General features: G+C 36.3%; 1 protein-coding gene across 3 annotated transcripts in view; it reads left to right on the plus strand.

The window, feature by feature from the left end:
- HMGCR (3-hydroxy-3-methylglutaryl-CoA reductase) overlaps nt 1-13,124 on the plus strand; it is a 33,063-nt gene extending 19,939 nt beyond the window's left edge. For 2 of the 3 annotated variants that reach the window (XM_067568601.1, XM_067568602.1), the window contains exons 9-21: nt 1,290-1,406; nt 1,660-1,811; nt 3,133-3,377; nt 3,533-3,705; nt 4,884-5,078; nt 5,864-6,022; nt 6,190-6,347; nt 7,576-7,681; nt 8,804-8,974; nt 10,035-10,175; nt 10,270-10,428; nt 10,745-10,899; nt 11,036-13,124. In XM_067568601.1, coding sequence (XP_067424702.1) covers nt 1,290-1,406; nt 1,660-1,811; nt 3,133-3,377; nt 3,533-3,705; nt 4,884-5,078; nt 5,864-6,022; nt 6,190-6,347; nt 7,576-7,681; nt 8,804-8,974; nt 10,035-10,175; nt 10,270-10,428; nt 10,745-10,899; nt 11,036-11,090 — 1,986 coding nt within the window. In that variant the 3' untranslated portion in view covers nt 11,091-13,124. The remainder of the gene's footprint in view (nt 1-1,289; nt 1,407-1,659; nt 1,812-3,132; nt 3,378-3,532; nt 3,706-4,883; nt 5,079-5,863; nt 6,023-6,189; nt 6,348-7,575; nt 7,682-8,803; nt 8,975-10,034; nt 10,176-10,269; nt 10,429-10,744; nt 10,900-11,035) is intronic. The other variant, XM_067568603.1, reaches the window with a different exon arrangement.
- Nucleotides 13,125-14,014: the final 890 nt, after the last annotated feature.

Raw genomic sequence — 14,014 nt, forward strand, 5'->3', positions numbered from 1 at the left:
TGTGTATGTTTAACTTTATTATTTTGTAATAGCTTCTGAACAAATAAGGTTATTGAATATTCCCTGTATACATATGCATATCTCTAATGAAAATGAATGAATCGTGTGCTTGGAGGAATAAATTTCTCATAAAAACAGAAAGAAATTATGTTCTGGATAATATCCCCTTTACAACTAACTTTTAAGCAGAATAGGGCAACAAAAATTACATAATTTTCTGTACTACAGTCCCAGTAATTAACTTAAAAGGTCAACATTCCAGTTTATATGATGCTTTCAGTATAATATTCAGGCACAATCTTATGCTAGGAAATGCTGGAGACCATATTTTGAGATCTGCATCAGTGTTGATCTTGATTTCTGGGTATTTGATTTATAGGCATTAAGACTAAAATAGTCAAAGTTTGTTGCCTAATATTACGCTCCTACATTTGTACTTAAGCACCTAAGTAGCCTGGATTTTATTTTGTTTTCTTCAAAGCTACTGGGCAGCTCTCACTCTCATTCAGATTGATTTCAGTGAGATTTGTGGAGGCTTAGCTTCTCTGAAAATTGAGCCACTTCCAGGTCTCAAATCAGGAAAGCACATGCTTAAATGCTTTTCTGAGTGATGAGGCTTTTGTGAATCAAGGCCTTATTTATTTTATGGATTTAAGGGCTTAACTTTAGACACACAGGTTTGAACATTTTTGGCTGAGAGCCTCCTGCTTGGGTCTTAAATTTTCTCTTTGGTTCCTGTATTGCCACTGAAGTGCTGTCCACAGTGGCGCTATGTCGACAAGAGATTCTCTCCCGTCAGTATACAGTGTCTTCCCCAGATGCGCTACAGTGGCACAGCTGCATCAGTGTAGTTGTGCTGATGTAAAGCTTCTAGTGTAGACCTACCCCAAGTCTTCAGTGTGGTATTAAGTGGATCAAATGTAACTTCAGGCTTGTGTACAGGAGAAAGTTCAGCCAATTTAACTAAATGTGATTTTTTTTTTTTTTTTTTTTTTTAATGATTTAGTTAAATTGGTGTAAAGGGCAGTTTGGACTCTCTTATTGTTGCTTAGCTTAAATTGATTTGATGTCATTTTAAACTAAACCAAAACAAGCTATTTTTAAATAAAAAAGAAAGTGCCCCTACAGGGTTGCACTGGCTTAAAAACTGACAGATTAAACTGGTGCAACTTTCTTGTGTTGACAAAGCCTTAGTAATCAAATTCTCCAGTGACAGTAGTAAAAAAGCTTGCTTGCTGCTCTTACTTCAAATATATGCACTGAACAGGGTCTTTTGTTTTTTCTTGTAGCTTTCTCGTGAAAGTCGTGAAGGGCGGCCCATATGGCAACTTAGTCATTTTGCCCGTGTTTTGGAAGAAGAAGAAAACAAACCAAACCCTGTAACTCAAAGGGTTAAAATGATTATGGTATGTGGGTCCCGTCCCCCCCCCCCCTTTTTTTTTTTTAGAGAAAAGCAACTATATAAGTAAATGTATGTATAATATTCCTAAATTACTGTAAAGTTATATTCCCTGCCTGTTATCAACACCAGCTATTAGCTTTAAACCTAGGAGGACATGGGGAAGTAAAAAAAATATTTATTTAACAATTACTGCATGTTATTAGATTTGCTGGCTAGTTACAGCTGGAAATAGGTTTCACTCTTCTCTCCTTTTTAAGTCTCTAGGTTTGGTTCTTGTTCATGCTCACAGTCGCTGGATAGCAGAACCATCTGCTCAAAACAGTACGGCAGAAAATTCAGTGGGACTGGATGAAAATACACCAAAGCGAATTGAACCTAATGTTTCTCTATGGCAATTTTATCTTTCTAGGTGGGTGAATATCTTGGCTCCTCTAAATATTTTGTTGCATCTCTATTTACTGGGGCTTGTCCTCCGGTGTCTTCAGGCTACTTTGTAAGCTCCACAGGTGCAAAGCAGCCATAAACCCATCAGATCTGGTCACTGTAAGATTACCTACATATGGAGATCCTTGTGTGACATGGTATTCCCATAATCATTCCTGTACAAGCTGCACAGTCTAGCTAGCATGGCCAGGGACTAGCAATCCTCCGTATGCTGTAACATTATTTTAGGTCCATTTGTAGCTGGTGTATTTCAGAGCAGCCTTAGGCAGGCTGAGAAGCTGGGGCATCATTTTTAAATTTTATGATTGTACTACAATAGATTGCATTTTTTAAATTAGTTCCTAAATACAATGAGTCTTTTATACCAATTACTAAGTTAAACAAATCTTTTAAAACATAGCAGAGGAAAATTGGAGCTAACTGACTGTGTGGAGAGATTGTGAATTTAATGATATTTGATGCAGTCTAGTCAGATGTTCAAACCAGCTTCCCTTCTGTCTTGGAACATGTGCACAGTTTCTCTCACACATCCACCATCCCCAAGGTCTGGGAAAAAGGGTCCTTGTTGATGTTTTCTCTCCTTGTGATTAATTTTTTTCTAACATTAAAGTACTAAGGCCCTGATTGTCAGAGGTTCTGACAACTCAGTTAAAGCCAGTGGGAACTGTGGATTCCTATCACCTCTGAAAATCAGCCCCTACATCTCTTGATTCCTTATCTATTTAAGCATCTTAATTTCTGTATCCACTATAATAGCTGCCACTGATGGCAAGAAATGGTAACTGAACCACACTACATTTACCAGGAGATAACTGTTAAAGCAGTGATTTAGCAGTTGAATGGCACATGCCTTCTGAGTGATTTGGTATTATATTTCTCTTTGCTAGCCTTTAAACATGTGAATTGCTGTTTACTGTGGTTTAGTAAATATTTAGTGAGAGAAGTTTTAGTTGTCACTGCTGTTCTTCAAATACACTATTTCTTTTCCAAAGTAATATACTTTAATAATCTATTGGGAGGAGAGTGTTTGGAGTTCTAATAACTGCATAAATTATGATCAACATATTGCTCTTGTTAAAGCAAATGGACATCCCAGTGATACATTTTATAAAATGTAACTATATACACTGCAGGTTAGCTTTGTAGCATTACCTTGTTAGGTATTATTTTCTAGCTTGCATGTCTTGCTTGTTTGTTAAAGCAGTGTGTGAGTTTGTAGTGATATACAAATGTTTTTATATACTCAAAACATATTTAAATTTACTTTGTGTTTGATCCTCCTTCAGAATGGCCAGTATGGACATTGAGCAAGTAATCACTCTTGGTTTAGCCCTTCTTCTTGCTGTGAAATACATCTTCTTTGAACAGACAGAAACGGAGTCCACGCTCTCACTGAAGAACCCCATAATATCTCCCTTGATAATTCAGAAAAAGATTCCTGAGAACTGCTGCAGAAAACAATCTGGACTTGTAAAAAATAATCAGAAATCCAGCGCACTAGAAGAGGCTATAATTTCTAAAGAAAGAAAAGGTAATATATATGCTTTGGGTATCTTAGGTACTGGGACTGATCCTGAAGGATCCATACTGAGTAATTAATCCAGTGCTGGGGCTATTTTGCAACCAAAAATCTTTAGTCTGTAGATTTCTGTAATCTGAATTCCAGTTTTAATTGTCTTTATGCAGTTGAAGTGATAAAACCTGTATTAGCAGAGTCATTGGCCAAGGCTACATTTGTGGTTGGTAGTTGCATCCCTATGGAAACATCTTCACTCCTTAACAGAGAAGAGCCTGAAATTGAATTGCCCAACGAGCCACGGTCCACTGAAGAATGTCTATGTATACTTGGAAATGCAGAGGTAAGAAAAGAGAACGATAAGGTTTCCAGTTCTAGTGTGAAGTTGAGGACTTAAACATTATAAGGAGTATTTTAAAATTTCACAGTGAAACCATTGTTTGTGAATGCATTCTTTGATTGATTGCATGGTTCTTACAATTGCACATACGTGTAAATAGTTTGGCTTACACTCTTAGTACATACCCATTGCAAAATGCACTTCAGAGACTATTTCTGGTCCAGTCAATTCCTGCTTTCAGTTTGTATATGTTCTGATTTTTTAATGTATGCTGCAAAAATTCAGTTTTTGCTCATTTTTGGGAAGTTATAAATAAAAGATTTGTTATTGTATCTTCCCCTCAAAAATTCCATATCATGGTGGTTTTCCCACTCATGAAGAACTAGAGAGTTAATCCATACATCTGTTAAAGGTGGCTGATTGAGAGCAACACAAGGTGCTCTGTTTTCTTCACACTCAGCTTCTAAGCTCTCTGAAATCTCCGAGGTTGTGTGGCTACCACAGCCCAGCCAGATTGAGATCAGGATTCTGATTCCCTATGTGACAAAGTATTGTGCTCTCTCCAGGCCATCAGACTTCCCTCTTCCCTCAATATGTATTTTACAGAGAAATTTCCATTTATAAACTTGTACATAATCTGTCTTCTTTAGATGGTTCAATACACGCAGACAGATCCTCAGATGGCATAAATTGACTTCAGTGGAACAATAATTTATGCTACCTGAGGATCTGCCCTGTACTGTTTAAAGTAAGAGTCTACTTTCACTCTGCAAAAGAAATGAAATTTTGTAATGGAACTTTTAGTCTATATTTAACTCTTTACTTTGGCTAGGTATTGCAGTTATTGATGTTAAACATGTATTACAATACTTAACACTACAGTAAGTAAAAACCACACTCTGAATCTCACAGCATTTTATAAGTTTAAATTGCAGTTGAGGTGTCTGGGTGAGTGTTATTAGTTTCCTTTCCTTTTGATTTATATGTTTTCATGAATGACACAGACCAGAAATTCATTTAGAATGATTTTCCTTGTATGCTGCAGTTTAAAGATGTTGATAATGAAATAAATCCTTTAGATATGATTTGCAGAAGTGTAAAGAGTATCCTTTACCATACTGGAAACATTAAAAGTTGTACTGCAGTTTGTACAAACACAAAACCTTTTTTTTAATTTCTAGAAAGGTGCAAAATTCCTCACTGATGCAGAAGTCATCAATCTAGTCAATACTAAGCATATTCCTGCTTACAAACTGGAAGCTCTGATGGAAACTCAGGAACGTGGTGTATCTATTCGCAGACAGATGTTATCTCAGAAGCTCCCTGAACCTTCATCCTTACAGTATCTTCCTTACAGGCATTACAATTATTCTTTGGTAAGTGTAATGGAGACAGGCAAAAGAGTGAATTATTTTTTTTAAATTTTAAGGCGTTTTCCCAAATTAAAAGGTGTTTTCCCAAAATTTTTCTCAAAATTATAATGCATGTACACCATTTCCAAGAAAGTAAGTCAGAGCTGTCAACTATAGTTTCGAGCTGTCTTCATACAGAGGCAGACTGCATTGGCAAACATTCAGTTCAGATCTAAAGATTCTTACAACCATAAATATTGGACACTTAATATTTTAAATGAAAACTTAAGTGTCCAGATCAGTTTTATAGCATGATTATGCATTAATATATACAGTTCCCTAATCTCTGTAAATTTGGGGCTTTGATAATACCATGGATGAGTTTACTGGGATGAGTGGAAACATAAATTGAGTTATGAATAAAATTAAAGTTATTTAAAATCCAGATTGTTACTTTAATACAGTTTTCACTTCGAACAGTAACTCTCCTAACAGATACAAATACATAACATTCGCTAATATAAAAAAAATTCTTCCTGCAGTTTCATCTCTTATTATACATTACTTCAATGATTAAACACTTCTGTGAACTTCAGAAGATTACTATTAAGATTTACTAAATATTTCCAAACTTTGTACACAGTATAAAACATTGCAATATAAAAATGTTCCGTTATATTGATATGCAAGTTGATAAAGTAGGCTAATTTTGATTTATTTTATTTATTGATGACTGTTATCAGTTTCTCAGTATGCTATAGTAGTGCCATATCCTTAATGACTAGTAAATCTAACCTTTTTTTTTTAAGGTAATGGGAGCTTGCTGTGAAAATGTGATTGGATACATGCCCATTCCTGTAGGTGTAGCTGGGCCACTTTTCCTGGATAGCAAAGAGTTTCAAGTTCCAATGGCAACAACAGAAGGCTGTCTTGTGGCAAGCACAAACAGAGGGTGCAGAGCAATATGTGTAAGTAAAATTCAGTCTTGGATGCTTAGCTCCTTGCCTTGCTTAAGAGCCCATCACTTAATACAAAATGAGTTTAATTATGTAAGATAGATATCTGTTTAATTGAAGTTACTAAAAATTACCAATAATTCTCAGTAATCTTATTCATTTTCCTTTTTTAATCTTAGCTTGGTGGAGGAGCAAACAGTCGTATTCTAGCAGATGGGATGACTCGAGGACCTGTTGTAAGATTACCCACTGCCTGCCACTCTGCAGAAGTGAAAGCTTGGCTCGAAAACCCTGGAGGGTTTAAAATAATCAAAGATGCATTTGACAGCACAAGTAGGTTAGTAACATGGCTTTCTGTAAAGTATTTACTAATGTAAATCTATAATGAAATATAGAAAGCTCCCAACTTTAGGTGTATTACGACGCAAGAAATTCAGGGATCCAGCGTAACATTGGTCTAAGTAATCAGCAACATCTTTGTCCAATATCTGGTTAACCATTAGGGCTCCAAACAAATGTTATATACCCCAGGAAAATAAGGAATTAAACCACAGCAAGAAAAGGATGTTAAAATGGTATTATTCTGATTACCATTTATGCTTATTACTACCTCCAAAAACACACATACACTTCAGTTCTGACTTGATTTTAGTGGTCACTATCATACACTTATAGAATTAGAACCAATGTTGTACACCATCTGAGAGCTTGGCATCTAATCTTTCAAATGATATAAAGTGGTTTTCTCTAACTCTAGGGCCTAAAGAGAATATTGACCACTATAGTGCCAGATAATGCCACTATAATGCCAGGTTGGGAGAAACACCAGTATTAAGTAACCTGATTTTTAAGCATGAGTGTCATAACTTCTCTTATCCTCTTCCCCCCCCAATATTTGTTGTAGCATATTAACTTTTGATTTTTCGAATTGGTTAGCAGAGTCATGTTCCACACAAGCATGTGGAGGTCAGTAGCACATGTGAGCATATTCCAGCAAGGCTTGATGCCATGGTATAGAACCATCCTCGCTGCTGTTAAATAATGTGCAGTATCTTCAAGTTTGGTTAGTCTTGCTTCATTCATAGCAATTGAATTGGGTTTGTGGGACATGCCCTCACTATCACTGCTGCAGACGATGCAAGAGACACTGTCTATATAACTGATTTATAAATTGCCAAATCTCCATCTTAATAGTTAATATTCAATAACACAGAATTTTATTTTTTGTTGGGGATGAAGGGAGGGAATTAGTTAAATTAGATAACTACAACACTAGGATCCTGTATTTCACAAGTTGCAGGGCTAGAAAAATTAAGGAAACCAGTGCAAATACTTTCAGGACCAGTACATTTTCTTAAATGCTTGTCTTGGATCAGCTGTCAGAGGACTTTGCACCTGGCTGTTGGTGCTGATTTAGTTTTCAGTATTGAGCATGGTGCTTAGCAGGGTTATCCAGAACTAATGGCTTACTGTCATTTGCCAGCTGAAAAGTGCCAGTATTCTTTAGAGAAATAAGGAAGAGAGAAGGAATTGTAAGTAGTCAGTTGATTCTCTTTTATTTACAGGTTTGCCCGTCTGCAAAAGCTTCACATCAGTCTGGCTGGTCGTAATCTTTATATCCGTTTTCAGTCTGAAACAGGGGATGCAATGGGAATGAACATGATCTCAAAAGTAAGGTCCAGTCTCTTTTCTACTTAGCATTTAAAAAAAAAAAAAAAAACTAGTTAAGCAATGTCACTAAATTAACTTTGAGTTAAGTTGTCCGGCCTTATGTGACCATACAGAGAGTGTAAACAAGGGCACATGACTGTCTCCCCACTTTCCTCCCATCAAATTCTCCCCCTATCTTTTTCTGGGGCTTGTGTAAGGGCCATCCAGAATCACAGTCCTGTGTTGGGGTTCATAATGCTTTTGAGAGTAAAATTTATTTCCTTTCCCTAAAGAGCTTAAATCTAAAATACGCAAAACAGGTTTACATGAGTGAGAAATTAAAATGGTTATTAATCCTACTTCAACTTTATTCTTATTGACCATCTTCCCATGCGAACTTGCATATTTTATCTCTGCTTGTTTTCTTTACCTTAGATTGCAAGCCCTTCAGGGCAGGCAATTTCTCTCTCTTGTGATATAAAATGGTAAAATGTAATGGTTTCGCTTTGTGTCTTCAATCAAGAGTAGTACCCAAGCAATGAAGCAGCAAGGAAGAGAGGGTTAAAATAACTGTGTATTAAACAAAACAAAAAATCTGCCTTTTTAATGCACAGAAGCACATGCAGTTCAAACACTCCTTCCCCCAATCCAGAATAAAGGGAAGAATTGATCCCATAGTATTAAGATCTATGTTGTGCGTATACCTTGCTAAGTGCCGATGTTCTTTGGTCCCATGCAGTCACTCTGGAGCGTTAGACAGGGCAGGGCCTCCATTCACCTGTGCAGGCATATAGGTTCTGTCCAGGATGAGACTCCATGCATGGTTGGGAGGAGCAAGGGCTTGTGCATTCATTATTTCCTCTACAAGTAAATGAACGGGGTGGCGGGGGAGGCCAGCACCTGTTACCTAATACAGGAGTCCAGGTTCCTCTGTGTGGAACAATTCCTTCCCATTGCTGCTCCTGGGGTAGCATAACTAATGCTTTCCCTCACACAGGGGCTAAGCCTAAAAGTTCAATCTAGCCCTGATGTCTTAGTGACTCCATGATGGTTAGTAAAACAGTAGTTATGGTGTCCAGTGGTTTCTAATGCAATCCTGGATGACAAGTTAAGCTTCATTTATATGTGCTTCTCTTTTGTCAGGGTACTGAAAAGGCACTTGCAAGACTGCAAGAAGAGTTTCCTGATCTCCAGGTTCTAGCTATTAGTGGTAACTATTGTACAGATAAAAAGCCTGCTGCCATAAACTGGATAGAAGGAAGGGGGAAGTCTGTTGTCTGTGAAGCAGTCATTCCAGCTAGGGTGGTCAGAGAAGTAAGTACTGCTTTAATTCATCTTGGGAGGGAAAAAAGCATTTTTTTCTAACCAAACTAATCTTTTTATAAAAATTTAATTTGAAATTGAGATTTATAAATTGTACATAATGATCACTCTTCACTTTGAACATTATTGTAGGCTCATGGAAGTTATAGATAAAAATGACCTACTAGTAGAGGATTTTTCATTCAGTATACTTTTGTGCTGTCTAGTTTTCAGTGTCTGAAGTGGTGGGTCTTCCACCCCTTCTTTTGCGAGGCTGTCCCACAGTCTAATAGGTCTGACACTTAAGTAGTTTACCTGATATTTGGCTCAGTTTTAATAACCTTTGTAACCAGTGCACTGGGTACTCCATGGCAAATTAATCTGCAGCAGTTGGCCTGGGTTTTGCTACACACCACAGTACACAAGACTGGAAATTCTCTGGGACCTTCATGTAAAAAGGTTTTTATTGAATTAAATATGAAAATGAATAAAATAATCAGTAGAATTCCTTGTGACTTACTTTATATTTAATTTTTTGTAGTGTCCCACAACTTTTAACTTTCAGTGTACTGCAGAACTTTGTATTGAATATGTAAAACTACATTGTAGAAGTCATCAGGGAGAAGCTGGGGGTGTGGCAAGCTGGGAAGGGGACAATTGAGGGTTTTTGCAATTTGAAGTTACCAGAGAGGCAGTTGGTATTGTCATAGCTCATTAACAAAATGTTTCTGCCAAACTATTTTTATATTGTCATCATTAAGTTTCAAATTTAATGTCAACATTCCATTGAAATAGATCGGGTGGTTAACCACACCTCTTAGAAGTATTTATTTCAAGCTATCTACAGACTCAGGCAAATATCACTTCATTGGTTTGCCTTCTGTTCACATTTGGAAGGTTTCCATAGCAACTGTAAGAGCACGGATTATTTTCTTTTAAATGAAAGTCTACATTTTGGAGAACTGTTCTGAGGCAAGTTCCTCAGCCATGGAATGGGTGCTAATAATATACAACATGGGATAATTCCTGCTGTCTATTGAGAAGTATAATAAAAGCATATGGCTTTGTCTAGGTATTGAAGACTACTGCAGAAGCTATGGTTGAGGTTAATATAAACAAGAATTTGGTGGGCTCTGCAATGGCTGGTAGCATAGGTGGCTACAACGCCCATGCGGCAAACATTGTCACGGCTATCTACATTGCTTGTGGACAGGTAAGTTCAGCCAATTCAGAACACTGTTGTGTTTTGGTTTTTTAAATATATTGCTAAGGTAGTTGAACTAAATGTTTTTTATACTGACTTTAAGGATGCAGCACAGAATGTGGGGAGCTCTAACTGCATCACTCTGATGGAGACAACTGGTCCCACAAATGAAGATCTGTATATCAGCTGTACAATGCCCTCAATAGAAATTGGAACAGTTGGTGGAGGGACAAACTTGCTACCACAGCAAGCCTGTCTGCAGGTACAAAACATCAAAGAAAATTAAACTAACATCCTTTTAAACCAAAACTCCTCCTGGTTCTGTTGTATATTGTGCCTAAGTAATATTGCAAGTTTTTTCAAACTTTAGTAGGCTTTAAGATATGGCTAACTAGACAGTTCTAAAGAGACATGCATCTTATTTTAAAGCTAAGTGCTTATTTTTAACGTCTGATGGACTTAAAGCTGGTTTGTTTCATATAATTTAATAAGGATTATTAAATAACTCTAACTGAACACAAATTTATCGTTACTAGCACTTGATTTTAAAGTATAATGTTGGATATTTTTGTTTACAGATGCTAGGGGTCCAGGGTGCAAGCCAAGACAATCCTGGTGAAAATGCCCGTCAGCTTGCTAAAATTGTATGTGCTACAGTAATGGCAGGGGAATTATCGTTAATGGCAGCACTGGCAGCTGGACATCTAGTCAAAAGCCACATGATTCACAACAGGTAAGAAACGCAAAGCTTAGTACTATTCTCTGCATCTTCCTGTCTCAAATACAGCACAATATGTAATAATGGTACATGAAACAGTTAAAGATTACACAGTGCTGATTCCAGATGACTTACCTTACTATTTTGTTAGGTCAAAAATAAATCTACAAGATCTTCAAGGAACCTGCACCAAGAAAGCAGCTTGAATATCAAAGGAGCATTTAAGTGAACCATTGCATAGCAATTGACCAGGAATAAAAAACAATATATATTTATGAATTTTAGAAGGCAATCTTCAGTACAAGGATTTTTGTGGAAGATAATTGAAAAGATCAACAGACTTGTGATCAAAGAAACTCCTCCTTATGACTTTGACTTTCTTCAGTGGTTAAAAATTACTTCTTTTATGCAGATCCCAGATGTCTTGAACATGGCTTTAGAGTTTTTGGTATTTCTCTTACTCTACACATGCTCTTCTGAAGTGTCAGCCTTATGTCGTTAAGGATTGATGGTATTTTGATTAGTGAACTCCCAGTGATGAATGAGGTGGAATACAAGTTCTGTAATGTACTTTGTTGTATGTTTAAAAAAATGATTTGGCTAAAATCGGTTTGCATGTAATGGTCCTTGCGATATTTTGTTTTCTGGTTAACAAAGTAGGTTTTAAATATGAAGTGATAACAGTCTAATTGCTTCCATGAACTCCTGATTTTAATTTTGTTTGTTCAAGTTTTATGCTTAGGTCTTAAGTTATGAGATAATTTTATTGAGTCTCACATTAGTTTGTAGAAACATTGATCTATTTATAGTACTTCAGTTGCTGCTGTTCCACTTAACTGTAGCTCCCTAACTGAGTTGAATCGTTTTTCCTTTAAGGAAAATCGATTGCTATGAAGTGCAGAAATGTTTGGCATTCTGTGCTAGGGGGTATGAAACCACTGCGTTCAACCATCTGGACATTTTGTTCAGATAGAAGTAGTGTATCATGACTTTCTAAAACTTTCATGATACAGACATAGAAACGATTACATGTTGGCAGTCTAAAGCTTAGATGACATTAATGCAGTTTTTTACTTAATTTTCTTTAAGTAGGAATGGATTCAAGTGAAGTGAAGTGAATCAAGGACAGATGTTTACACTTTTAAAAATCTCATCTTTTTAAAGTACAGTGTGTTTGCACATAAATAATTTTTGATTTTTGACACTTATTCCACAGGGATAGGTGTTTGGCCTCTGCTTAACTTGAGATGAAATAAAGCCAGAAAAATCACGTGTCTCTAATGTTCCAGTTGGTTTTTATGTTTGATTTTTAAAATTTTTTCTTTTATGAAAAAATTGTAATTTATTTTCTGAAAAATCCAACTTGTCCATCTTATGAAAACTTACAAGAGTCCATTGAAATGATGTTACTAGAACAATTAACACAAGAAATGTATCTGTCCATTAAAATACTGTATTTGGACCAGAGAGGTAACCTATGGTGTTTCTTAACATTATGCAGGAAATGTTATGTAGGTTTATTTTGGTTCGACTTGATGCTGGGAAAATGATTGTCACTATGCTAAGCAGTTATCCTGTCCAGTCAATGAAGGATAATTTTATTAATGGTCTTGAAAATTCCTTCTTACTAGAAGGATGGTATCAGCAGGTTGGGCTTCTTATGGGGATACAAAGGCATTCCAGGGGCCAGGGGTGAATGTGAAGGATAGGGAATGTTCTTCTTCTAATGTGCAAGCTTGATAACTCATGAGGGACTCATTTTGTAGAACTATTAACTAATATTAATGTATTGGTCTCCTAAAGCTAACATGCAAGCCTGAAGACATACTACATGCTAGGTATGCATTGGTGGCATGTAAATATCATGAATGTTTATCTTTCTGCAGTATTGTTGTCAATAGTTTTTATTTATGCAAAGTTGAAACTGCTTTGTTTCTATGTTCAACCAGTGATTTATTATTTAAAGTAACACTGAGCTGGCAATAAATGGTGGTTCAGTGTTCATTTTGGTGAATGTAACTGACATTCTGTCTTGCAGAATTAACATTTTGTACTATAACTAAATTGTGTACATTTTGGTACAGAAAACTTTTTCAGTTTCAGTAAAAGAATGGAAAAGCATATTGGCTTAATTGTGATATTTTTAAGTATAATTAGTGACTTGACTAAATATCAGATACTGTTTCAAGCATTGTTTATGTATTGTCCTTGAGTGATATGAAAAACACTTTTGGACACTGTATTGCTTATGGAGTTGTAATAATTTCTCAATACTGTAGTTGAGTACAACACTTTCCATTGAAGCCTATTTTGGACACGTCTCCCTAATTTCCAGAAAGGAAGTATTTTTGCCTGGAATGTGGCACAGGGTAGCAGTCTGCTAAAATGGAATATTTTTTGCAAAGTCTGGGGGGGGTCATTTGAGAGAGATGTGTGATCCTAACCACAAAAATGCACTTTTGGAAAAGTCTTTCAGTCTGTTTCGGCTAGGAACTCTAAACTTATTGCATTCACTCTGCATCAGTGAAAACTAGTGCATCAAAATATACTGGATCAGTTATTTTTTACACTACACGTAATTTTTGAATGTCAAGATTATTTGGGAGGAGGAGGGAGAACTCTGATGAAAGTACCACACATAGTTATATAAATACATATTTAATTTTAAGACAGTATTAAAATAGTATGTGCTTACTTTTTAAATTAGCAAATTGTAAGGTTTTAAAAAACTCTTAATCTGGAAATAAGGATTCTCAAATCACTGTCCCATTAAACAAAATCTGGAAATACCAATTTAGACTCCATAAATTTCAGTTAGGAGCCAAAAATCCTATCACCCACACATTTCCATTTAGAAGCTAGAGGTCTTATCGGATCCTCTCCTCCCCTTGTGTTTCAGGTCCTGGGCCATAATATACTTACGAGAGGAGACTCAAAAGAGCTTGGTTTGTTTAGCCTAACCAAAAGAAGGCCAAGGGGAGATATGATTGCTCTCTATAACTACATCAGAGGAATAAATACCAGGAAGGGAGAAAAGTTATTTATGTTAGTGCCAATGTGGACACAACAAATGGATATAAACTGGCCATCAAGAAGTTTGGGCTCGAAATTAGGTGAAGGTTTCTAACCA

The sequence above is a fragment of the Emydura macquarii genome, unplaced genomic scaffold (genome assembly GCF_026122565.2).
Source record: "Emydura macquarii macquarii isolate MOO-44397 ecotype Brisbane River unplaced genomic scaffold, CSIRO-AGI_Emac_v2 contig_2897, whole genome shotgun sequence".
Taxonomy (NCBI): Eukaryota; Metazoa; Chordata; order Testudines; family Chelidae; genus Emydura; species Emydura macquarii.